Consider the following 26,816-nt stretch of genomic DNA (forward strand, 5'->3'; position numbering starts at 1 on the left):
GATGTTTGATTGACTGAGTTTTTATTGCTTGCACATCAATCTGTGTTAATACAGTGTCTCTTGTTGCAGCCAGATGCTCTTTTGGACCAAATACACATTCAACTGATACATGATGAATACACAGTTTCAGTCCTGACTCATTCTATGATTTTCTATGGAGACTAAAATGATTTCTGATTCTGTGTTTTTGAGACTTCGGCTGTGGAGCATATCATGACATAATGCTCAACAACACAGCAACAAAGGGGATACATTGCTGTTAATACAGTGGCTTGAATAAAATTTAAGTTAAGTGTATTTTTGTGTCATTTGTATGAGTTTACTGCAACCCTTTTTTCCTTATTATGAGATCAACAAGTTATATGATCAAAACATACCATTTTTCATAAGATTAAAGAATCTAGATTAGTAATTTAATTATACATAATGAGTGCAACAAAAGACTGAAGTCATTTTTTTGGTGACACTCAAATGTCGACATACATAAAATCCGAATCATTCAATGCTCAATCAAAACAGGCGGAGATAAATCACCATTATATTGCTGAAGCACATTTATACACTGATAGCACCAACACATTTTACATAATATTTTGGCTAAACTACAATCAGCTAGTCCAATTTCAGACAATCCCTGACAAAATTGTGCGCTTGAAACCATTCACCCTCTTATTTAATTTCTTTCTTCTTTTAAACAGAGGTAGGCATATCATTTAACAATTTTGGTTACAAAAATTTACAAGATTACAGTTTTAAAGTAGGATAATTACACTAGTAGTTGAGGACATACTGCACTTGTCGGTAGACGCCTCTAAAAACGTTTTTTAGTGCACTTCATAGACTGCTCCCAAAACAACACTACTGTATATAACATTTAATGTATTAGTTATTATTACCTCACATTAAGGAAAAATTTGTGATATTTTTATTATCAATCTATTAGCCTGCTGGAGCTGTGCATGATTATCAAACAGTAGAAAGTCAACTCCTACAAATTACAAATTAGATCTTACTTTTTCTTTATTGCTTGGTAATACTTCAATTTTTGACATGAAGTAACTTGTAACTTTACAGCACTTTAGACTATCCAGACCAATAGCTATCCAGATTTATTGTTGACGTTTGACCTGCTTTGCGCCACATACAATACACTTCAGCTGTAAATCAGGTGCTGAGCCACTGACAATATCTGCGTCTGTCAGTCAGGTTTAATTAAGGGAATACTACACCCACAAAATGATCAGAATATTTTAGCCCATTTCCATGAATTTATTTAGGTAGTTTAAAATGTGTAGCCTGATATAGCCATTCATTATTACACATGCATTTCCAGGTATATGTGGATAAGAAAACTGCTAGCTCTTGCTAACTTTACTTGCTCGTTACATATTCTCACTGCCAACTAGCTGCACATGACTGGCACATACGGGTACTTAACAAAACGTCAAGGCCCTGCCCCTTTTTGGGGGATAGAAAACCAAAGATCCTGTAGATGTCAGTGCAATTTGAGGTGTGTTTGGATTATAAGTGTTTGAGATAGCTCAATAAATCAAGGTTGACTGTTGTCATGTCCTGTCAGTCTTCCCCCAATCAAGTGGATAGGTGACCAAAAAGGGGCATGCTCTTAATAATGTGATGATGCAATGCCAGTTTGGTCTATGTATGTCACATGATACTTGAGACATTTCAATGGTCACGCAAGACGGCACTAGATTTTAAATTAGTCATACTAGGAACATATTTCATGTGATGTTTTTTTATGAACAGACTTTAAACAACAGCCCAAACAATGTATATTATTTTTTTCTTATCCATTTCCAGGCCCGGAAAACAGTTTTTCTAATCTCATTACTTTTCCAGGAATTTAATGACTGCGGGAAGTCTGAATTACTCACCCTGTGTTCCCTGGAATTCGTAACGAATTTTTTTTTCTCACATGGCTCCATGGTGAACAAAGAATCTAAAACTGCGAAGTACTGAGCATGCGACTGGATAAATGTGACTTGGATTATACTATACGAGTTGTGTGAGAGTTTGACCACAGATGTTTTGATATAGTTTTGATACACAAAGCCATTTTATCTCAATCCAAGAACTCTCTCTTATTTGGATTCTTTGTTCACCGTGGAGGCATGTGAGAGAAGCTAAGTTTTCTTCACAAATTTAGTCTCTCGCATGAAAAGGGAAGTAACTGATATCTAAATGATCATTTTGTAGGTGAAGAATTCCTTTAAGTTAATCCACTATGGCTCCAAACTGCAGCTCAGTGTTTTGCACATATTCACAATACTATATTTATCTGTTGCAGGGTCCAGAATGACAAATGATTACTACACACATCTCACCCTGAGTCACAACTGCTCCTATTATTGCTCTTAAATTAAAGATGTAACAGCTATATTTGTATGTGCATTGCTGCTAATGTAGCTTGATTAAAAAAAAAAAGTCAGTCACATTTGTTTCAACAAAAATCTTTGTGACTCTAAGTGCACTGATACTGAGGTAAATTATTTGGTAGGAACACTGAATTTGACTCATCTGTTGCAATCACTGTGGTGTCATCACACTGTCACAAAGGACACACCTTTGAGCAGCAGGAGAAGAGGTAGTATTTCTGATTCTCACTGCGTCTGCCTCTCAGCATCTTCACACCTCACAGGTGATGGTCTTGTCAATGCAGTCCCAGTTCAGGAGCTCCTTTTTCTGAAACCACAACCCAATCTCCCTCTGTGCCGTCTCCAGTGAATCACTTGCATGAACCACATTCCTTTAAATGACCAACACATATCATTATTTTACCTCCAAGACCTAAAAAAGAATACATAATATCTGCATGGTGGCACATAATGGGATCAAATACCTGCTGACATGAAAGCTGAAATCTCCTCTGACTGTGCCTGCCTGGGCCTCTGCTGGGTTAGTATGTCCCACCATTGTACGGGTTGCCTGGACTACTTTGTGCCCTTCCCACACCTAAAACAAAAAATAAAACATCACACATAAACACAGAAAAACAACATATTCAGAATTTGCAGAGATTTAGAACAGCTTAACACATGAAATACAGTAGTCTATTTGCTAGAGATCATAAAGCAATTAAAGCAAAAGTAGAGATAATTTAAAAAAAAAGGCAGAGCTACTGTAAAATACAGGAAAACCCCACAACGATTCAAAAACAGGAGCCCTCACCATGACAACCACAGGCCCTGAGGTCATGTACTCCACCAGCCTGGGATAGAAGGGCTTAGTCCTCAGATGAGTGTAGTGCTGAGACAGGAGATCCTCAGACACCTTCACAGCAGAGATGGTTAGAAATTAAACAGAGAATCTGTGCAGAACATCATGAACGACATTGATTTCAGACATCTGTACCCGCAGCATTTTCAGGCCAACCAGCTTGAAGCCCCGCTGCTCAAAGCGCTGGATGACTTGTCCTATGAGACGACGCTGAACTCCATCTGGCTTTACAGCAATAAGAGTCCGCTCCCTTAGATCCGGAACAGCTGGTGGGACAGATAAAGTAGTAACACCTCAGTGTAAAAATACTCTGTTACAAGTAAAAGTCCTGCATTTAAAATCTTACTTAAGTAAAATTACATACGTATTGGCAGCAAAAGACACTTGAAGGAACAGTGTGAAAGATTTAGGGGGATTTAGTGGCAGCTAGCGGTGAGGAATGTATGTAATGATTTGAGGATGACCTGCTCTTCCTCCTGAGCTACAGCCTCCCTTACAGCTGGATACCGTAATCTAGGCCGAAACAATATATCATGATGTATTAGTTAATTGTTTTTTTCAATGTTTTTCAACAATCTACAAAGTAACTAAAGCTAAAAAATAAATGTAGTGCAGTGGAGTCAGGGGTGTAAATCTCATCTCTGTCATGATTTTCTTTTTGCAAATGTTTTTGCAAAATGTTTTGTTACTCCTTCAAATTAAAGCTGTATTTATCTTGTTGAAGAAAAGGAAAACCAGCCTTGAAGAACAATGAATTCCTAACATATACTGTATAGACACATAATAACAGGACTATTTTTGGTAAAATAGTTAGTAGCAATCCATAACAAAATTATATGCTTTTTCTACATGAACTAAAAAAAACCCATAAATGGTTATGTATACCTGTACAGGTATGCAGTGATGATTGGGGTAACATGTATGGTGATGGTGTTGATGTTGCCTAACGACACCATACAGTAGCTAGTTTAGGCCCCAAATCTGCCAGGACTGACAAGCTGAGCACAGTTGTAAGCCCAGTGAATAAAAAATAAAAAATAATTAAAAAAATAAAAATAGAATGATAAAAAATAATAAAAGTGGCAGTTAGAAAGTTCAAGAGAGAAAGGAACAAGAGGAAAATGTAGCAAAGCTCCCTAACTTAAATTCCTTTTTTGTAAACAGTTGCCAGTGGTGTGTGTGCACCTTATAACTAGTAACTAACATACACTAGGGCCTGTCACAATAGTGTGCACTGGGGCCCTTGGAAACTACCTTATGCCACTGAGTGGAGTATAAATAGACCTAGGCCATAAAGTAACATTAAATGGAAATACCAACATACAAGTACCTTAAATTTGTACTTAAGTACAGTACTTGAGTAAATGCACTTAGTTAGATTCCACCACTGACCCTTACATACTGTCAATATTTATCACCTACAGGGGAAATGACAAATATTTACCCAATGTCTACCACAGGCAGGGAAACAGACATCCACCATGCACATGCACATGCACACACACACACACACACACACACACACACACACACACACACACACACACACACACACGAAAGAGTTTGTATACAGATTAAGTAGCTTAATGAAGTAGGCGCATCAGATATTTTACGTATTTAGATGCACAAACACAGAAAAGCAGCTTCAACTAACACCACGACACAGGTAATGAATGGCTGCATGCGGTCAATTACAGAGACACGTGACCCGCCACCGGAGGAACTCTACTGGCATTTAACTCTCAGACAGTCTGTGCAAGTCAAGCACAGCAACTGTTTCACGAGCTGGACGGAAGTTCCCTTCAGGGCAATTCAGGGTTCGGGTGTCGTACATGATACCGTGCTTTGACTATTACGCAGAGTGCGTAAGTTTTTGGCACCATTACGCACACCGCAGGTCACTGTGTCTCCAGCATCACATCATCGTCACTATCTTCTATCTCTAACCTAGTTGCAGTTCATGACCCCCATGAGTCTGGCGAGCACATTTGTTTTCACAGACAGTCCCGTTAAGTTTGGAACAAATGAACCTGCGCCCCGGAGGTAAAGTCTCTTTGACTCGGTGCCAAAAACAATAGCATTTATTTAAACCTAAAGAAATATATATTTTTGTCACCACAGCTTCAAAACAGAGTGTCGTTAAGCCCTTTGTGAAAAGTAAAAGTCCCACGATTGAAGGCTGCAAAAGACCAGAAAAATAACAAAGCAAGGAATCATAAAAAAGAAAAGTAAAATCGATATAAATTCAGTTACTTACTTGAATTGCTCCTGTGCCAAGCGGCTCTGTGTCCACCCAACACTGCAGAAGGAACCCCAGCTGACAGAAGACTTTTAGAGCTTAATTGATTGCATGAATAAAACTGTTGGTAAATCCTGTTAAAAATGCACCTCCGCAACATGACCATGGTTTGACGTGCGTCCTGTCAGCCTCTGGAGAGAGAAGTCAACCCTCCTCAATCAAAACTCACGAGTCATCCCCCCATCTGCCCGCCCTGATCGATTGACGCTGTAACTAGAACATGTTTAACTCCAGTGATGCCAGGCGTGTGTCCGTTTCTCTTATTTCTGCAAAAGCATATCTCAGCATTGACCAAGAATTCAGAAATTCTTCACATTTACGGATGTCTGATTCCATAATTGGATTTACCAACAAACACACTGACACTGCATTTCAGTCTCTACAGTTAGAGCTTTGAGAACGTAAGTTTTACAACATATCCAACTCTAAGCTGAATGTTAACCACCTTTCCATCAAGCTGGTGGACTTGCAAGAAAAAAAAATGACTTGGCAGAACCATTTTGGACCTGTTTTTAAGCTCCAAAACTGATGGCTCCTACATTTCCCACAATGCAACTCAATAGTGTCTTCTCCAAGCTTCACACAAGTTGTAAAGCAAGCTATGGTTATTGTCTCAGACTTGACAACCACAGAGGACACACAACTGTCCTTAGAGGCTTTTAAGTATCCAATAATAATGAATAAAGTGATCTTGAAACTACATAAGTATGAAAAACTTATGGATTGCAAGACATTTTAGGTTCATTTTTGATGCAGTGAGTCTGTCAGACTTTAATCAGAACAATGGAAGCCCATGTATTTTACATTAAAGTGGTAACTAGTACATATTTAGCACCCAGATGTGAGTTTGAACCAAAAGCCAGCTCTAATCAAATTGAGTTAGTTAGTCCGGCAATCAAATCCTTTACTTCTTTTCACCTGTAGGTTTTTCTGAGTCACATGAACCTGCAGCTTGTTTTCTGATATCCAACAATTACATAGGTTTAACGTGCATGTTTAGCCCACCTCATACATGAAAAAGCATTTGCCTTTAGTAGACAACAGTCGAGAAAATCTTTGGTGCACCATAAGGGAGACACTACAGGTGAACAGGGTAAATCTTTTTATAGATATCATCATGAACCATCTCCAGTTGATTAACTTTAAGAAAATCGTTTATGTATTACAGGTTCGCTGAAATTTTGTTTAAATTTGTAAATGATGCATTATCTAAGCAAAGCAGCCCAGAATCTCTTAATTAATGTAAAAACTGTTTTCGCCTGTAGTGTCTTCCCTTAAACATCTTTATGTCTAACATTAAAGCTATGCCGCAAGTTGAACCTACAGAAAAGATAATGCAACATGTTGTGTTGTGTGTGAAGTTATCACCCTGTCATTGCTGTGAATTATCCTTCATGTGCTGATACTTCCCATCTTTCGCATGCTGCGTCCTCAAACAGCATTTGTCGCATGTGATATGTCACATGCCACACAGGCCAAAAAAAAATTATTCAGCAGTTGAAACAGATGAATTTTAAAAGGGGGATTTGAAATGATGCCATTGATGAATGTAAAGCAAAACAGTGTAAACATACAGAAAAGTCTTGAATCTCTTAATACTACCGTTATTCTTACAAACAATACTGCAAGAGTTGGGCACAAAGACCAACAAAATCACAAATTAATTAATGAATACCTGAGTTTTACTAAAAAAAGCACTTTATTAATCAAGCAGGTTTTCTCTTTTTCAGAATGGAATGATATGAAAGATCTTAAGTTGAGAGTCCGTCTCCTTTGGAGATGAAAAAAATTGAAGGCAAAATGAATAAAAGCAGACATTTTAAAAACTCAAAATGAGTTGAAAGTGCTCAGTCCCAGCCCAGCTTCGTTGCGGAGGCGTGGGAAAGAAGGCCTGGCTCAGACTGCTCCAGGTCTGGGCAAAAGCCAACTGCAGACCAGGTTTACATTTCCTGCCAAATTATCATTGGCAATACATTAGGAGGGCGCTGCTTTAAAAAAATAATAATCATGCGCCAACCTTCTACAGTAGAGATCAAAGAGAAATCATCAGCAGCATCCTCAACCTCCTATTACTCAACAATACAATGTGTGTCGTTCCTTCCTATTACATCGAATAGGTGGAGCCAAGCTGGATTGGAGAAGGAGTGTTGGGCAAAGTGGTCAGCACAGGCAGTCCTTGAAGATCATCGTTGATGTGTGGAGTGGTTCAAGCAGTCATTGTGCTATAGCTTTATGGTGCCAGTGGGCAGGCTACTGTTACACAGTCTGTAGTAGCGTAGGTCATTCACCAGCCGCTGCACACTTTGAGTGAACGATGGCAAGTCCTGGAGAAAGAAGAGGAAAGTTAAAAGTCAAATCAATTTACAGAAGGGTTGACAGTGTTTTGAGTGCAGAGAAAGAAAACAACATTTAACACAACAGGCAAATAGAACAGTATTGGTGTCATGGGCGATACTGGAAATGTTCAGAATCAGTTTTTAAAACAATTATACATGATTTAGTTAGGCGTAGGCAATATATGCATGTATCGTGGCTTGTTCTGTGGGGTAAATATGAAATGACTATATTGTGAACATCGAGTATAAACTGTCACGTCATTTTTTTAAACCACTGGCATGAGACTCGCTATGGCGTTTCTGTTCTCTCTGTGTCCCACATTGACAGACTCGACACATGTTTTATTTCCGTTAAACATGTTGTGGAGAAATCTTTCTTGCCACATCATACATGTAACAGTTGGTTAACTCTGTCTCCTCCTAATGCAACATACTGTATGTGCCAACAGACTGCAAAATACATCGCCATTGTTACTCATTAGGTAGAGAACTGAAAAACAATATTTCATTCTTACCCGTTCAAGCTTGAAGTTGCGTGCAAGAACAGCTCGTTGGCTGGTGTCCACACCCTGGCAGCCATTGAGGAACTCTGGCATGAAGGCCGAGTAGAAGGCATCGAAGTCGACAGAGGCCATGTTGTAAATAGCAAGGGTGATTTCCTCTTGCAGAAGGTCGTGACTTTTGTGGAGAAGGACCTGCAGCAGCACGTTGATGAAGTGGAAGAGCATCGAGGTCCGGAAAAGTTTCTAAAGCACAATAAAAACAAAGTAATGACAATGGAGTCTATACATGGGTTACACAGTGTGTGTGCGTAAAACTTTTCATTCAGGACATATTATACAAGAGTTTGGTTTAAATCTGTCAGTGGGGTCTGAGATTTTGTGGAGGACAGACAGATGGATAGGAGCCCACTTACTGTTGCTTTAATTACTAGGGACCAATTTTCTTTTTTGTGTTCCTTTTTTAAGTTTATTGTGTTTGTATTTGAAATATCTTCTAGATTAAATCTTATCATAATGTACTTCCTTCTCCAGTGATGGGAAGAGGCAAGGGTACAACAATAACACTGATCCGAGTGCCACTAAGTGTTCTCTTGTTCAAAAAGAGATGCGAAATTGACACAAGGTTTCTAATGGTACAAATAGGCTAAATTTAAGACATTGTAACATAACTTAAAACAGGCCTTTTATGAGTAAATGTGTATTTAAGACATTTTAAGGACCTGTGGCCACCCTATGACAACTTTTACATCTAACAAGTTTACAAAACGAACTGCTAACAAATGCAGGGTAAATGAAAAACTTCATAAAAAAGGTATAAAACAACAAGGGTAGAAATGGTCTGATAATGACTGAAAGGTTTCCCCTTAAGGACAATTTGCAGACTGCTAATGGAGAATGGGTGAAATTCAGAAATTAAAAGCGAGTGAACAGCTCAACTCCGTGAAATGGTCACCTCTAAAAATAAAGACACTTACTCTGTGATACAACTTGTGCTTGCTGTTGAGTGACTCCAAATAGGAGAGATTCTGCTTGAAGATGTGGATGTCCGGCTGCAGGAAAGACTGTCCAAAAGCCTGGAAAAGACAGATTTGACAATATGTGTTACAATAAGATGATTTTAGAACTGGATATGAACAACTGTTCTCCTGAAAATAAAACATAAAGTCAAACACTAGTCACAGACTAGATTTTTTTGTTCTTCTAAAAAAGGTATGATGGTGATAACAACTTAAGCCACATGTTTACACACACCTGCATGGCAGCTGTGAACTGGGCCTCGTTTTCCATGGTGTCTTCAGCAGCTCCTCTTTGGACGCTTGTTAAGACAGACGTTTTAAAGAAGTACCTCCAGTTTTGGTGAAGTATTTGGTATAGCAACTCAAACATCTCTGACTTGACGTCTGGGGAAGATCGCTAGCAAAGACAAAAAAAAACAAAACATGAGAAATTCTATCACTGTTAAGTACCTGACCAATTATTTATAAGAACATTTTTTGACTTTAGGTGCATTTTTGTATGATTTCCAAAGACATATGTAACATCATGTTCTTATTTAATGGTTCTACCAGGGTAATCACCCAGAGGTAATCAAAATCAAACTCCACAATGAATGTTAATGCAAGACAGGTGAACTCCAACTGACCTCTGCCACAACTGGATAAACCTGCTCCATGCACAGAGAGAGGATGTTAGGTAGGAAGGGCTTGAAAGCTTGACCAGGCTCTTGCACCACCACCTGCAGGATTTTCAGGAACTTCTGTACCACTCGACACCCTGCACTGCCCTCTTGCAAAATACTGGCTGCCAGCTGTTCCCTGGGACACATAGGAGTGGAGATTACATTCATTACTATTTAGTGATACCAGCATTGTCAGTGCACACCCCATACCATTTAACCCTTTATCTGTCTAGACGGGGTGTAATACTACTGGGATTACAACTAATTTAAGTAGTTATGTTTGTAAAAAAAAATGTGGTGATGTTAATGGGGTTTTTTTTTTAACCTGGTGAACATGCTGAGAAAAGTGTGGATGATCTGTCCTGTGAAGGCAACACCCATCTGGACTCGCAACGCCTGGAACAGTGTCAAGAAGAAGGCCAACATCTCATCTGTCACATCTGGGAAAGAGAAGCAAAAATTAACAAAGCTGCTAAGTCGGACAACCCCTGAAAAGAAAACATGAACTTAGTGGTTGCTTGTGACCCCCTGTGGTCAATAGTGCAGTTTTGCAACAGCCCTAGCTGGGTCTGTAGTAAGGTAATAAAGAGACAAACAGTGACTGTTTACTCAAATTCAGGTTCCTATTCTTTAAATATACCTTGTTTTCTTTCTGTTATACTATATGACACAAGTTAGCTGCATCTATACAGTTGCTACAGCAGAGATTATGGCACTTTCACTTAAGTCGAGTCAAAAATGTTTAAAGTGTATAATGGTGTAAATCTGATCTTTTGTTACATGATGAGGATGATATCACCATGCATGTACTAGTAGGAGGCTGAGAAACATCTGAGCACGTTTGTCATAAGAAGTGCCGACTGGGACCGGCCTCAGTGCGCTGTGACAGGACAAGTAGTTATAGAAAAGCGAATTGGATTAGATCATCTTTACACAGTGATCAAATATTTAACACATACTTCAGATGGACGGCCAAACTATAGAGAGACACTGACCTGGCTGCTGAATAAACACTGGGAAAAGGCTGAGGGACACTTGGACAGACTCCTGAAGGCTCTGGTAACAGATCTGACGTGATTTGGTGGATTCCCCAGAGATGCTGTCCACTATGTCTCTGAGCACAGGCAGGGCCTGCTGTATCACTGCTTTCACTAGAGTAGAAAAAAAGAAAAGACAATTAGGGCAATACAAAAAAAAGTGATGGGATGTGAAAAAGGCATGAAAAAACGAGGAAGAAATACTGACTGTTAGCCAGATCGGGTTGCCGTGGAGTGATGTTCACCGTCCCTCTTATTCCCTTGTATTCTCGAGTGAGTGCTGCCATCAGACTGGCATGGTTGCTGGAGCGTGTTTGCCACTGCTGCTCACTCTCTGGTAAGTTTGGCCATGGGAGCAGCAGCATGTTGGACAAAGCCCTACACACCAACATGTGAGCCTGTAAGAGCAAGCACACACAAACATACACAGAGTAATTACCTCATGTATTGAGGACATTTTAAGGACTTCAAACTTTAAGAAAAAGATCCAAATTCTTAAATCATTGAATAAATCCATTAAATAATTCATTCATCAAGTCATTTCACATGCAAAACAAAAGCAACAAACACTTACCTCTTGGGGAAGTCTGCGGCTCTGATTCTCCGTAGTAATGAGGTTGAAGATGTTCTGAACAGCTGGCAAAGTGACCAAGAACACGGGCCGCACTGTCGAGGTTATGGAAACCATCAGATGGCACGCTGAGAGCAGCAACTTGTCAGGTACCTGTAGATAAAGACAATATAAGTGTTGAAAGAGGAACCATTTGGTAATAACACTCTCCACACCATTTCTCTTTTTACTATCTCAACCCTGAACATCTTCCTCCCCCAGTTTTCAAAACTATATGCTTGCATTTTTTTAATGTCACGCAGTAGGTGGAAAGGAACTTTAAATGGGCGCAAAATTACCTTAATAGTGAATAAGAGCTATACTTAAATTTGCTCTTTTATGTGTTTTTTGAGGACATCTTTTAGAGTTTCCCAAAATCTCCTCCTTCTACTGACTGGATGTAGCTTGTTGTGTATGTTACAGCTATCTGAATACGCTCTGCACTGTGGGAAATATTAACCAAAAAGGACCAGATAAATAAAGCAGAAAATAAAGACAAAAGGAAGCTCCTGTGAACCTGGCCTAAAGGTTTTAAGTTTTGGGTAAAATTACACTTCCTCTTTAATTAACCACTCTTTCAACATGAAATCAACAATTCTTTTTAGATGAAGTATCCATGAACTGCACTTAGCTATATTTGACCTGTTGACATTTAATAATTAATACAATAAATATTAATCTAAGACTAACTTATCATTTCACACACCAAGAAATGAGATGTCAAAGTCTTAGTATGATGCAAGCTACCTTTGCTGTGATGAGTGGGCTACTGGCATTTATTGTGGATGTGATGAGGGTCACAAACTGGCTCTGGTTTTGACTGTGGACCTCACTGTAGAACTGTGCAAGCCAGTGGGAGTAGGCTTGCAAAGCAGCAAGGGCCTGTGCATGTCTGTAATAAACAATCCAACACACAAACTTAAAACAATGAAGACATGATGAACTCAGTAAAACATACTTGCTTCTTCTTTACACAGTTTAACTTTTTTTTAGCTTATTTTTTTTTTAGCAGGGGCAGCTCACAGTTATCTGTAATAAATTAGGTACTTTTACAGAGTGAGCCGTATTTTTTTTTACAATGTACTTATATGACACGAAAATAGAACATGGGGTGTTTTTCATTTGACATAAATAAAAATTAAAAGAAACTAGAAATACTGCCTCTGCACACCAGTCATTGTTTCTCTTATAGTTTACATACACGTCTGTGAAAACATGGATGCTTCACACACATCTTCCCCCCAGCAGTACAGACGATCTATACAATCAGCACAGTTTCAAGGTGGGCACACAACATTAGTGTCACCAATTCAGTATCTGACCAAATGTCTCCCCCTCTGTTTCTGAGTTATGACGCTGAGTAATAGCCAAAAAAGTGTTTTATGCAGAATATTATGATGTCACAGTGAAGTTGACCTTTGACCTTTTGGATATAAAATGTCATCACTTGTCATAATTAGTGTATGAATTCTTGAGTTGTGGCCAAAAACATGTTTTGCTAGGTCACACTGACCTGACCAAATTCTCAAAGTTTCTTTAGTCCAAATAGACCTTTGGGTCAAATTTGAAGAAATTCCCTTTAGGTGTTCTGGAGATATCGTGTTCACCAGAGTGAGACAGATGCAAAGTGACAGTGACCTTGACCTTTGACCACTAAAATCTAGTTGCTTCAGTGTTGAGTTCAAGTGAACATTTGTGTCGAATTTGAAAAAAATCCCTCAAGACGTTGTTGAGATATTGTGTTCATGAGAATGGGGCAGATGGACATACAGACGGACAACCTCAAAACATAATGCCTCCGGCCACAGCTATTGACGACATGGAGGCATAAAAATGTCTTAAACAAAATAAGGGCATTTTGGGGGGAAATACACATTTTGTACTTTCATAAATTTAATTTTCTGGAGCCTCATGGAGAAGGTAATATTTTTTATTACAATCATTTCAAAAGTGATATCATACCAGTTCTCTACAGATGAGGTGTCTGAGTGAAGCCATTTATTTGTAATTGCTTTTCTAACAGCTACACTCAGTATTCAAAAGAGCTATTTTGTTTTAATATTTGTAGATTTGTAGTGCACGTCTCAGTAGCACTGAAGCCCAACATTTACATTAAATAAGACTGGCCAAGAGACAGTCAGGTCAAGTCAGTCCCAAAAATAAAACTGCTCTGTAGTGTCATTATGCAAAACAGCAGCTCTGACAGCTGTGAACGGGAGGTAAATTTGCTTGGAAATACGGCTGTTAAGTGTCTGAATTCACACAAACACAAACTGTTCACACATTCAGTTCCCCTATTAATTTGTCAGTGAAAGAGCATTTGATTACACAACAGTGTAGTCTTGTTTTCTGTGACTGAAACTTTTACAAACAAGTATTTACATGCACAAATAGTGTTACATCTGTGTTAGGTTTTGCCTTAAACATGCGATAACTCACACGTCAATGAGGTCTGGCTTGAGGACAGAAGGCACGGCGGTCTCCAGGTCGTAAAGGCTGGTCTGCGAGCCGTAGCAAGTCACTTCAACCAACCTTAAAAAGGAAACACATGGTTCGTGGTGATCATTTGGTCTCTAAATAGAGCAACAGTCAACAAAATATAATCCACCACCACTTATTATTATAAATGCACACCACTTAGTATGGTATGAAAAACAATGAATACATTTTAACACTAAACAATTTAAATAGAACACCAAAACAGAAACCAACCAACTTCAGAATAAGCTGAGATTCAGTAGTACTGACTGTGGCATGTGTAGCATTGAAAAAGATGTTAAAACATAAATTACTTTTTAATGTTTTGGAAGAGTATTACAGCACTGACCTCTCCACCACTGCCAGGGCGTCAGTGAAACGTGCAGCAAAGACCTCCCCGATGAAATGCTCAGCCAAGCGTCCGACAGCTTGAAGTAGGGAGCTGAGGTCCCTGAGAGAACAGTGAAGTCGACGGCAATCATTCTCTGCGGTGATATTTAGCCTCCGACCTAAAAGAAGGACATTGTGATGAGTCAATGCAATAGTGAAATATATTCAATTAGCACCACCCAGTGTGAATGTACCTCAAAAAACTAATTCTTACTTGTGCCAGTGGTGACGATAAACTGCTGCAAACCCAGGTATACAGCCACATTATCTTGAAGGACTGGAAACTTGAGAGAGAAGAGAGGAATAAGGAGGAGGCTGCCACAGGCTGGCATGTATCATCATACATTTCTTGACATGTAATAACAGAATCCATAGAAATGTGAAAATAATTCTGTATCTTTTGAGTGTTTTTTTCTTTTTCTACTTGATAGCAGGGTCTGGAATTAGCACCCACTACCTGCCAAATGCAGGTAAACTGCTGGCAACAGTGTTTAATATCATCAGACCTTTCACTATTTGGCGGACAGAGAGAAGGACACTCTGTAACTGCTATATGAAAGCAATGCTACTGGCGATAAAAGCTTATTCGTTTTAATTGTCAGTCAAAGTTCACCCAATTCTAACCAATAACCACCAATAAAAAGATGTGCACACACACTAGACTCGCCCACTCATTACTGCATCAACTTCACTGCCTCACATATCAATTTCATATGAAGGAATAACTCATAATGAGTGTGTGCCAGTTGAGAGGGAGACAGAGAGAGGGTGATGGTGGATGTGCTCAGAGCAGACAGACGCTGGCGATTGGAGCACAGGAAATCAGTTTTCAAGTGTTATTACAGCACTTAGGTTAAAGTAGTAATGCCAAAATGTAAAAATACTCTGTAACAAGTAAAAATCCTACAGTCAAAATTGTGATTAAGTATAAGTACATAACTACTGTTGCACTAATGTGTTCAATTTCAGAAGTGGCAGACAAAAAAAATCCTTGCAAGCCACATTGGCAGGCAGTTAAAAAAAATGAATTTCAGAAAGCAGCTGACGGGTACCGGCGGGCCAAGCGGAGCGCAGCAGCGGCAGTCGTTGAGGCAAAAACTCGGGCGTGGGAGGAGTTCGGTGAGGCCATGGAGGAAGACTATCGATCGGCTCCAAAGAGGTTCTGGCAAACCGTCCGGCGCCTCAGGGGGGGAAGGCGGCAACTTGCTCACACTGTTTACAGTGGGGGCGGGGAGCTGCTGACGTCAACTGAGGACATTGTCGGGCGGTGGAAGGAATACTTTGAGGAGCTCCTCAATCCCACCAACACGTATTCCAGTGAGGAAACAGAGACGGGGGTCTCGGGGGCGGGTCGTCCAATTTCTGGGGCAGAAGTTGCTGAGGTAGTGAAACAACTCCGAGGCGGCGGAGCCCCGGGGGTGGATGAGATTCGTCCTGGATATCTCAAGGCTCTGGATGTTGTAGGGCTGTCCTGGCTGACACGCCTCTGCAACATTGCGTGGACATCGGGGGCAGTGCCTCTGGAGTGGCAGACCGGGGTGGTGGTTCCCATTTTCAAGAAAGGGGACCAGAGGGTGTGTTCCAACTACAGGGGGATCACACTCCTCAGCCTACCCGGTAAGGTTTACTCCAGGGTGCTGGAGAAGAGGGTCCGGTCGATAGTTGAACCTCGGATTGAGGAGGAGCAATGTGGTTTTCGTCCCGGACGCGGAACCGTGGACCAGCTCTTTACCCTCGCCAGGGTGCTGGAGGGGGCATGGGAGTTTGCCCAACCAGTCCACATGTGTTTTGTGGATTTGGAGAAGGCTTACGACCGTGTCCCCAGGGGCATCCTGTGGGGGGTGCTCCGGGAGTATGGGGTTGGTGGCCCCTTGCTAAGGGCCATCCAGTCCCTGTACCAAAGGAGCATGAGTCTGGTTCGCGTGGCTGGCAGTAAGTCGGACCTGTTCCCGGTGAGGGTTGGACTCCGCCAGGGCTGCCCTTTGTCACCGGTTCTGTTCATAACTTTTATGGACAGAATTTCTAGGCGCAGCCGAGTGGTGGAGGGTGTCAGGTTCGGTGACGGGAGGATCTCGTCCCTGCTTTTTGCGGATGACGTGGTCTTCCTAGCTCCATCGAACAGTGACCTCCAGCTCTCGCTGGGGCGGTTCGCAGCCGAGTGTGAAGCGGCTGGGATGAGAATCAGCACCTCCAAGTCTGAGGCCATGGTCCTCAGCCGGAAAAGGGTGGATTGCCCACTCCAGGTCAGGGGGGAGGTCCTTCCTCAGGTGGAGGAGTTTAAGTATCTCGGGATCTTGTTCACGAGTGAGGGTAGGATGGAGCGGGAGATTGACAGGCGGATTGGGGCGGCGTCAGCAGTGATGCAGGCGCTTAACCGGTCCGTTGTGGTGAAGAGGGAGCTTAGCCAGAAAGCGAAGCTCTCGATTTACCGGTCGATCTACGTTCCAATCCTCACCTATGGTCACGAGCTCTGGGTAGTGACCGAAAGAATGAGATCGCGAGTGCAAGCGGCCGAAATGAGTTTCCTCCGCAGGGTGGCTGGGCTCAGCCTTAGGGATAGGGTGAGGAGCTCAGACATCCGGGAGGGACTCGGAGTAGAGCCGCTGCTCCTCCACATCGAGAGGAGCCAGTTGAGGTGGTTCGGGCATCTGGTAAGGATGCCTTCCGGACGCCTCCCTTGGGAGGTGTTTCGGGCATGTCCAACCGGGAGGAGACCTCGGGGCCGCCCCAGAACACGCTGGAGGGATTACATCACCCGGCTGGCCTGGGAACGCCTTGGGGTTCCCGCGGAAGAGCTGACGGAAGTGGCTGGGGAGAGGACTGTCTGGGCTTCTTTGCTGAGGCTGCTGCCCCCGCGACCCGGACCCGGATAAGCGGAGGACGACGAGTACGAGTACGAATTTCAGACCCTGCTTGTTAGTATACACTATATACATAAAAAGATGTAACATGCACAGTACAGAATTGGATGACAAATAGAAAAAGAAGAGCACAGTATCATAACCTCAGAACAAAAGACACAACCTCTTTGGAGAAACTGGTTCCAAACAGGAACCAATTCAAAGAATTGTATTTAACAGAATTAAATTTCAGTTTTATAAAATACTGAGATATGAATGAAAGTATGATAGCTATTTCTCAAGATAGTGCATTTTACTAAACACTGCAACTCATTGCTGATTTGTATTCATGTTCTAGACATGTTGTAGTGAACCTAAACTAAACCAAAACTAACATTAATACCAAAACACAAACTGTTACTTAAAAAAAGGGGAAAAAAGAAGAGTCTGTGTTACATTCTTACAAAATGATTTGAATAGTGCTGTGCTAGAGCAAATATACTGTTGCGCTCCTGTTTGTCATCTGAACTGACAGCCTATTGTAAAAACAAAGTGAAACACATGACTCTACACTTCACACTTCTCACGAGTGAAGTTATGTAAAACTGCGCAACACATGGGTGTCATCACCCTGATTCTGCCTCAAATGTGACATTCAAATGGAGGAAATCACTGAAGCTGAGTAAAAGGTAATGTTAAGACTTTTACTACTGGAAAAAAAAAAACATTTAACTGAAACTTGACCTCCAACTTATAAATTATTTTCAAGTCTTTAAACACCTTGTTGTGTGTTTACAGTCAATTACATCTACAGTATTGTTCCATTAGTTTCACCAATGAGTTAACTAGTGACAAAGCATGAATTATTGAGCAACATTGTTGTGTAAACTTCCAGTGCAATCTAACATACTTTACACAATGATATGGAAAGGTGGTTGAAGTCTGTTCATCATGACTATGCTTGAGGTAACCTTGATGCATAATTTTAACCCACATCTGGCAGCCAATTAAGGCCAAGTGGTCTAGTATAATATTCAGGGGTCAGTATTGCTTTTATGTTTTGAAAAAAATCTACTCCTGCAGCTAATTTGGAATTTTAAAATGGTAACACACTCCAGTGAAGTCCACTTGAAGATGCCAAAACAACTTACAAAATGTCAAGGTGACACCAACAGTGATCCCTTACCAAAGTAGAGAATGCATGGGATGGGAGCAGCTCCATCACCTTGGCAACCACCTCCAGACTCTGACGCAGGTACCTCTGCCACTCGGTCTGTTGCTATAGTTATCAAACGAAGGAGAACATTCAGACTTTGAAGAAAACATATAAGGCTGTGTAATGTAGGCCTGTCTTAAAGAGGTTAATATGCTAATAATATAACAACCTATAATACATACAATTCTAGTTCTTGAAGAGGTACACAGGACATAGAGTGTGAGGAAAAAGGGTGCAACCAACTGACTGTGAAATATATGTAAATTGCTCTTACGTCATCATCCAGAGTCTCATCATCCAGCTCTTCTAACTGGGCCTGGTTGTATCTGAACTGTATGCGATTCAGAACTTCCCTTAACAGAAGAACTAAGGCATCTTTGTACCTGTCCAACAACACACATATGTTAAACATGCACATTTTAACAACACACATATGTTAAACATGCACATTTTAAACACTTCATTTGAGATCACTGATCATTTTTACTTTAAGGAGCAATGAAGTTGAAAAAAAGCTTTAACAGATTTTCTAGTCGACTTACCTATTTAGAACACTTTCTCTGTCAGCAAGTCTGCTTTTGATTTTGGTTGTTAGAAAATCCAAAAAGACACTCCATATATCCAAACAGGCAAAGTAGCCTTCATGGGTAGGCTGTTAAATCAATGAGAAGAGGGTTTGCTGTCAGAGGTCATGTTTTGCTGGAAACCTGTGCTACACTACATAAGCAAATGACTGCTTGACACAATTATCATTACCTGGTTGAAGGTGTACTTGAAAAGTAGGCCAAGAAACTCTACTATTGGAAACTGAGGACTGGACTCAATCCGCCTCAAGTGAACACTGACAAACAGGCGCAGAAAATCTGTGAACTTTTCCAAGTAACTGCAAAATGAAAAAGAAAACATTAAAGTTACCACAGAAACGTTGCACTCAGAAGTTACTTCATATAGTTAATGCGGATTGATAATAATCTAGTTTCTTAAACCAAGGCTGGGTGTCCACATTGTAAGAGAATATTACATTACCCAGCATTAATTTCTATCTTAGCAACGGCCAGTGACAATGTGGCTTGTGTATCCACACATACTACAAGATCACTTGCGCTGTCGCTATAACCGCAATTGCAAATACTGCACTTTTGACAAGCCAGCCGCAGGGGATGGCAAGCAACTGCCACAACCAATGCTCACATATTTTCATGTAAACACTGCATAATTACACTATGCTACAAATGCCAGCAGCATGATGAACATAATAGCGCATATCACTCTGTTGAGCCACCCTTAATCACCATAGGGGGAAATTCCTGGACCACAACAGCCCGAAAGATCACTCATGAAAATATCACGCTGGTTTGATAATGATTGGGATGTCACAGATGAGGTGAGGCGAGGTGATGAAATGACGCTCAGTGACTAATGCCTGGGATGGCCAATATACACCTTATATATACTGTATAAATAAAATCTAATGGTATCATAGAGACTTGAGATCATTTTCTGCTACTGTCTAGTCAATTGAAAAACAAAAACAAAAAAAACAAATAGTGTATTTTACAAGTTTTTAAGTTGCAATTTTAAACACAGACAGAAAGAATAGATCAGACTAAGCCACATGTGACGGAGCTATGGTATATTGCTGTATGGAGCCAGTGTGAAGAGCACCAGTGATGAAAACAAAGGCGTTTTTGAGAGCTGGACTTCTGAGAAATACCACAGTGCAACTTCTGACTGCCTTGAGTATAAAAAAAAGTAACTATGACCAGTTGCAGACCTCATGCTGAAGCTGTTATGATAGAATATACTCACCCGTCTGCAAACACTTACATATGTGCAAATATTAGTGTCAACTAATGGACTGAGCCATACCTCTCATCAAGATCCTGTAGGCGGCTCTTGACTGTGTGAGCGTTATTCTCTCGTGTCAGCCTCTGCAGGAGAAAGAAGGTCTGCTGGAACATGCGCAGCAGGTACTCCTCAAAATCCATGGGCACACAGTTCTTTGACACGAGCTCATTGATACAAGTCATGGCGAGTACACCAAGCCGTGCACGATCCACCTTGCTGCTCTCACTCTGCTGTACGTTTCGCCCTCCTCCATTCGTTGTTGGTGGCACTGTCCCAGGATTAAGCTGACCATTAGAAGAGGAGGAGTTTGAGGAGATAAAGGATCCTGTCTTGGCCTTTGTCCGCAGATCACAACCAAAACGTGCAAAATGAAAAATGGATGCCAGCAGTGTGGGAGTGATGCTTGTGGACAGAGGGATCCAGCTGAACAGGTGAGCCAAACACTCCAAAACAAGACAGCAGAGCTGATGACTCTCATTGTCCAATGCCGCCATGGGCTGGCAAAGCAGCTTTGAGTACTGGCTGCCCTGAAACAAACTGCCCAGCAACTCCACTAATAGATTGAGGAGACAAAAAACAGTCTGGTTAACACACAAATAAAAACAAGCAACAACTACTACATGATTATCACCAAATTACTAGCAAATCTTATGTAACTAAAGGACAGTTCACTCACCACTTTCCCCTGAGGTGGGTGAGGGGGGAGGGGTGGAAGCTATGATACTGTGCTTGTCCCAGTAGGTCTCCAGGATACCTGCAAAACAAGAAGTAACAAGAACTTAATTATACACATTTACTGAAGGTTTTCCACCAAAACATTTGTTCCGACTGCTGGCAGCCTGACTCTAATTTCAGGTGGATTTTTAGCTTAAAGGGATAGTTTGGATTTTCTGAAGTGGGTTTGTATGAGGTACTTAGTCATAGTGAGTGTGTGACCTACAATGGATGGCAGTCGGTGTGCCCCCAGTTTGGAGAAGCAGGCAGGAGTACCACCATGGAAGCTAAGCAATGTACTGCTGTGCATGGGGGGCGGCAAAATATAATATAGCCACCTCAAAAAAGGCCCACTTATAAAACAATCAATAGCAGTTTTAAGTGGATGCTATACAATATTTTCAGTGCTTTACCTTACTGTCAGGCAGCCCTTTACGATGGGAACTGAAACTGTTATTTATGCTCTCTTTAAACAAAAACTGTCATTTTACCTTGCTGAACACAAGAGTTGCTCATCTATTACTGCCTCATTCCGTTAGTTTGTGTCATTGTATGACTTTGGTGTTTAAAAGGGTTAGTTCAGATTCACCATTCACTGTCTGACGGTGAGGTAAAGCAATGATAATATTCTAAATATAGTGTTCACTTAAGTTGGTACAAATTTGTTAGCACTGATCAAACAAACAAAATTACACAAAGTATTCTCACCTGTCAACAGTCCAAGCACTGTCGGTACTTGCTCCAGCAGCAGTTTACGCAGCTCTTCTTTTCTGGCAACACTCAGGTCTTCTCGAGGACACGCAAGTTCCTCTGATGTGGTTTTCAACATCACCAACCCCAACGGAGCCAAAGCTGGGGACTGGATCAGCTGTAGTTTGCAACACATTGACAAACAATAGCTCTATTAATTAAGATAAAGATTACTGAATTTTGCCCACTAAGACCATGACTGCTGCCATCGAATACACTTTTATAAAATAAAACAATCTTCTCACAGCAAATGCCATATATATAATAAGTATGCATGTTTAGGTTGTCATCTTCTCACTGAATTAATCACGAGACAAGATGCAGCAGGATCTATCGTATGTGGTTTATCACCTTGACTGAACAATTTCCTGTGGGAAACTTTGAAGTTCATATAATCTGTTACTTTATTTTCTTCTAATAATCTGGAGACATACAGTAAAAGGGGAGATGCATTTAAATTCAAAGTGTGGAACAACTTGCAGATTAAAGAAAAATGGTCATAATTTTCTCTCAAGGTCGAACAATCATGTTACACTGTATCTATGTATACACAACACGCCTATCAGCTGTGATTAATTTACTCTTAGGCCAGCCACTTGCTCTGGAAGACGAGGGACCTCCATTGTAGACTGTTGACTTTTGTATTTAAGTTTAATTAATGTAACGCATTTTAATTTCGCAATGAAAGGAAATTGACTCTGTCCCTCTTTCATGATTTAATGACAGCAAACAGTAAAGCTCTTTTTCATTACTGTGCTCATGAACAATTTCACAACGTGTCCTTCAAGCAGTAGTTAAGTGTTTTTGGTAGCAATTCTCTTGTGGGTCATGACATAGCTTCTGCACTTGTTCACATCCAGCCACATCCTCACATCATACAGAAACTCTTTTTTGTAGACTGCAACACTAACTAATATGAACACAATATTCCAAATGTACAGAGGTAAATTAGAAAAGAAAGTAAACCTGAAATGCAGTTTGAATAAAGTTGACAGATATGTAAGAGGTAAAGGGAGAGGAACAATTTTTAGGGCATCTTCACCTTGTGAAAGAACACATGTTCAGTGTAACATAAGCTATGTTTCTGTAGACTTGTTGTTTCAATGTAACTTGTGTGTCGTTGTCAACTTTTGTTAAGTATTAGACACATCGACAAAAGCCTTTTTAATAGCAGAGACAATATCAGCAGAGCTTACCTGAAGGGTGTTCGTAAAGAAATCATGGTAGAACATTGGCCAGTCCTGGCGACCAATGTCCACAATGACTTTGCACAGTTTGTTACGGATGAAATAGGGCACCGATTTGTGCTGAGCAAGGAGGAGTTTTGGCAGACAGCTGCGAATCTCCATCTTGTCTTGTGAAGTAACACCGATCCACAACTTGTTCACCAGGTTCTGAATGTAAGAGGAAATAATCAGCAGTCAAAGCTGTGTTTGAAGGACAATATGATGCCCATTGAAAGACTTTTTACTAGCACACCATCCACTACAATCATGATACTGCAAATGAAACACCTACATTTAAGCATACGTATCTTAGTTTTGCGTTGAAAAAGGTGAAAGTATGTAATTAGGGGTCACAGGATGTTCAGCCTTTTATTCCATGGGAAATGTATTACACATTTGGCAAACTTGTTTTTCAGAATTAGAGAAATGAGAAAACAGGAAGAGCATGAAACAAATTCTCTTCTCAGAACTTGTAACAATACTTTTCTCTGTGCACTGTCCTATTTCCTAAGCATCAAAAGGTAAAGAAGGCCCCTGACAGTACCAGGACTGAAAATATGCATCTCCCACCTACAGGACTTACTTCAAATACTGTGAGGCTGTACATCATTACATACTCATTCCGAGTATTGGAGAGAAAGAACAAGCAGTGGCGCCATGCTCCGGTCTGCTGTGCAAAGTTATTCAGCAGCTCCTCTGCAGAAAAAAAAAGGAAGTCGGCATGATCTCTGACAGAGGTACATGACAATGAAGTAGTTCACTTGCAGACAGACTGAAAGTAATGCGTCACAACACAGGAAGTGCATAAAAGAGCAACAAAAAACATTTTTAATAGAAAGCAAATAGCTTCAGATCACATTAAACACTCTACAGTGACAACTAGACCTACACTACAGTATATTCCAGTATACAGAACATTGTATTTGGAGATCCAGACTTGCTAAGGCGGATATGTATCATGTCCTTGCTTCTAATGTGTACTGGTAGGTTTTTAAAGGCCACATGTACCTATTTCTCTCTTTCGCTCATTGGTTGTGCAGCTGTGAAAGAACTCAGTCATAAGGCTCTCCAGCGCTCGCAGTGATGCCTCCTCTGAAGCCTAGTGGATAACAAAAAAGGTCACATTAAGTACAAAACGCACACTTAGATTATATTTTAGAATAGGCATAATCCAAACCACTGAATGCTGTATTCATAATCAGCTATCCATTAGCATGACACAAATCACACCAAGTTGGCAATATACTGATATCGTGATATGCGACTAAATATCGTCTTAGATTTTGCATAGTGTAATATTGTAAGTGTTGTCAATCCCTTGTTTCTATTATTTGCCTTTACCCACTTGTGCATCACATCCACATTGCTTATGATTATTTATCAAAAATCTCATTGTGTAAATGTGTAGCGAAAGCACCAATAGTCAACCCTACCTATATCATTATATTTGATTTCTCCATACTGCAGAGCCTTATTTTAGACCAGTATCTATCTGACGGATGCAATACAGTGGTATGCGTCATGCAATATACATGCGTAGTGAATACTCAACTGAAGACATTCAGACAGTCATGTACAAGAAACCCATCCTCACAGTGAAGAGAGCAATGCCCTTCACGTATCTTGACATATCTCATATTTATTATGCATGAAGTGTTTATATAAGTTCTTTAATTTGTTAACAAAGTGCCCATGTGCAATTTAACATGTTGCCCTGTAGGCTGATTTAAAGAGGTAACCTTTTGCATGTTAATGCTTGCAGGCATATGTACCATCGTGCTCAGAAAGGTCACTTAGTGAGCTGGAAACTTATCTTCTCATGTCAATTCCTGCACATAGCACTAGTTGGTATTGCACACCGATTGTTGGGTGCGTTTTGGCATAGTTTCACAAAAACATAATCCACACATCTTGGTACTTCCTGGCTATAACTGCAGTCTGATTTGCTCACATAGTTCAGCATGAAGACTGCTCAAGAATTCCAGTCTTGGTCAAACAAACCAAATTAAGCTGTATTTAAACAACTGCGTTATATCAATTGTAATACCATGCTTTGGCAGGTGGAGGAAGTTGGGCCCTGCCTAGCATTAACGAGATAGCAAATCGAGATCTTTATATAGCAGCTCCTGTAGCAGGCAGGTCTGAATTCCTCAAATAAGCCACAACTTGCCGAGGCTCAACACTACTCACAGCAAATATTCGGTTTTGCAAGATGGGCGTCTTGTACCGTGAAATGGCTTAACGAGCTGTCACATCCCGTGAAATACCTGGCCTCTCAGAAACCGTTATGTGGATTAACAGACATAGAGAACTGTAATGCACCCAATCACGCACGATTACCTGTATTTTAGGATATATAAGTACTGTACAATGTTAACATAACTATGAGTCTTCCTGTTTAAATATACGAACCAAAACCATGTACACCCACGTTAGCCGTTAGCAAATAAGCCAGGAAGACAAGGTGAATAACTTATGTTAGGTGATTAATACGCGTTAAATTATACTTACCATGTTTAGCTGTCTCGGTTGCTTTCTTCAGTTTACTTGTTCTCGGATTAATTACAGCAATAAGCCAACATTAGCTCGCTGGCTACCCAATTCTGTAGCTAACGTTAGCTAAGGTGTTGCTGGCTAACGTAACCGCAAAGGGGGCTCATCATGGTCTGCTCGCCTGCTTAGGTCGATACTCCACACAAAACTAGCTAGCAAAGGTTGGCGTCGTTGACCTGCTCACAATAACAACGTTAAACACTGAGCTGAGTTTGCCTTGCTCGAATAAAACGCGTTTTTGCTTACCAAGCATATGGGCTTAAGATTGAATCAGCTAACTCATCTCTAACGTTATCTCAGTTAGCTGCATTTTCGCGAAACGTTATTTCCGTTTACCGTTAATCTAAATATAGCAATATTGGTTTTTTGGAACATCTAACACCGGAGAAATGTGCAACGTTAATTAGCTTTCAATGTGTGGCGGTTCGAAGCTAAGTTACCCAGCTGCTAACGCTGCAGCGGATGGCTAACTCGTTAGCTTTTCTAGAAGGATGAAGGCATAATTTTCGTTAGCTAGCTGTCAAACCTAGACATGCTTCTGGCTGTTGGTCACGACAACTTGCCTTAACCGTTTGTAATTTCAAAGCGTGTGAATATGCACACTTAAGTTGTACATCTGACACATTTATAACAACACTAAATATATAATACTATGCGCGCTGGTTCCTGTTATTCCCCTTCTCAATGCTTAGGGCGGCTCAAGAATACAGCTAGCTTGCTGGTTACAGGGTTTACTTCGCAACTTCCTCTTTTGCTGCAAAAATCAACCAAACCAATCAGCTTGTGTCAAGTCGGTCACAATAATAAAAGCACGGTCTCCGGTTATATTTATAAGAACAACAGCATTTTTCTTGACAAATGCTAAAGAGAGTTTTTGAATAACATTGTCGCAAATTGTCATTGTGCAAAAATGCATTTAAAAAGTAAGCAGCACTGAGTTATACATGAAAGAAAATCTGCTTGCTCAAAAAGTCATTACATGTTGTATAGTCTAAGCTCTACAGGCACATGCAAAATGCTCATTTAATATTGAATTTCTGCTGGAGAAAGTAAACTTGTAGTTCCTCAACACTGATTTATTATCTGAATGACCTGCCAAGC

The 26,816-nt window shown here is 40.6% G+C and overlaps 2 protein-coding genes across 2 annotated transcripts; both read right to left on the reverse strand.

The window, feature by feature from the left end:
- Positions 1-4: 4 nt before the first annotated feature.
- nme4 (NME/NM23 nucleoside diphosphate kinase 4) lies at positions 5-5,679 on the reverse strand. Its single transcript, XM_050069845.1, has 5 exons — positions 5,495-5,679; positions 3,373-3,503; positions 3,190-3,291; positions 2,861-2,973; positions 5-2,767 (listed from the first exon to the last, which is right to left on the reverse strand). The coding sequence occupies exons 1-5, from the start codon at positions 5,640-5,642 to the stop codon at positions 2,647-2,649; spliced, it is 615 nt and encodes a 204-aa protein (XP_049925802.1). The 5' UTR covers positions 5,643-5,679; the 3' UTR covers positions 5-2,646.
- A 1,537-nt stretch (positions 5,680-7,216) lies between these two features.
- Positions 7,217-26,439, reverse strand: xpo6 (exportin 6). Its single transcript, XM_050069838.1, has 24 exons — positions 25,674-26,439; positions 24,171-24,261; positions 23,746-23,858; positions 23,133-23,330; positions 21,895-22,054; positions 21,149-21,226; positions 20,494-21,025; positions 19,381-19,507; positions 19,167-19,276; positions 18,899-19,007; positions 18,595-18,687; positions 14,783-14,852; positions 14,528-14,687; positions 14,140-14,232; positions 12,448-12,592; positions 11,665-11,814; positions 11,299-11,488; positions 11,049-11,204; positions 10,379-10,493; positions 10,018-10,189; positions 9,627-9,788; positions 9,350-9,448; positions 8,388-8,618; positions 7,217-7,860 (listed from the first exon to the last, which is right to left on the reverse strand). Exons 1-24 carry the CDS (start codon positions 25,674-25,676, stop codon positions 7,759-7,761), a joined length of 3,459 nt encoding a protein of 1,152 aa, XP_049925795.1. The 5' UTR covers positions 25,677-26,439; the 3' UTR covers positions 7,217-7,758.
- Positions 26,440-26,816: the final 377 nt, after the last annotated feature.

This window comes from Epinephelus moara, chromosome 18 (genome assembly GCF_006386435.1).
Source record: "Epinephelus moara isolate mb chromosome 18, YSFRI_EMoa_1.0, whole genome shotgun sequence".
Classification (NCBI taxonomy): domain Eukaryota; kingdom Metazoa; phylum Chordata; class Actinopteri; order Perciformes; family Serranidae; genus Epinephelus; species Epinephelus moara.

Bases quoted from the DNA above. Each gene is read 5' to 3' on its own strand.
- nme4 (XM_050069845.1), bottom strand. From the start codon at position 5,642: ATGGTCATGTTGCGGAGGTGCATTTTTAACAGGATTTACCAACAGTTT. The intron at 2,974-3,189 runs GTGAGGGCTCCT...TTTTTGTTTTAG, and splicing joins CAGGGCCTGTGGTTGTCATG to GTGTGGGAAGGGCACAAAGT. The intron at 2,768-2,860 runs GTATTTGATCCC...GGTCATTTAAAG, and splicing joins TTCAGCTTTCATGTCAGCAG to GAATGTGGTTCATGCAAGTG.
- xpo6 (XM_050069838.1), bottom strand. The intron at 14,853-18,594 runs GTAAGGGATCAC...TTCTCTCTCAAG, and splicing joins CCCATGCATTCTCTACTTTG to TTTCCAGTCCTTCAAGATAA. The intron at 10,494-11,048 runs GTCAGTGTCTCT...TCTCTTTCCCAG, and splicing joins AGTGTTTATTCAGCAGCCAG to ATGTGACAGATGAGATGTTG.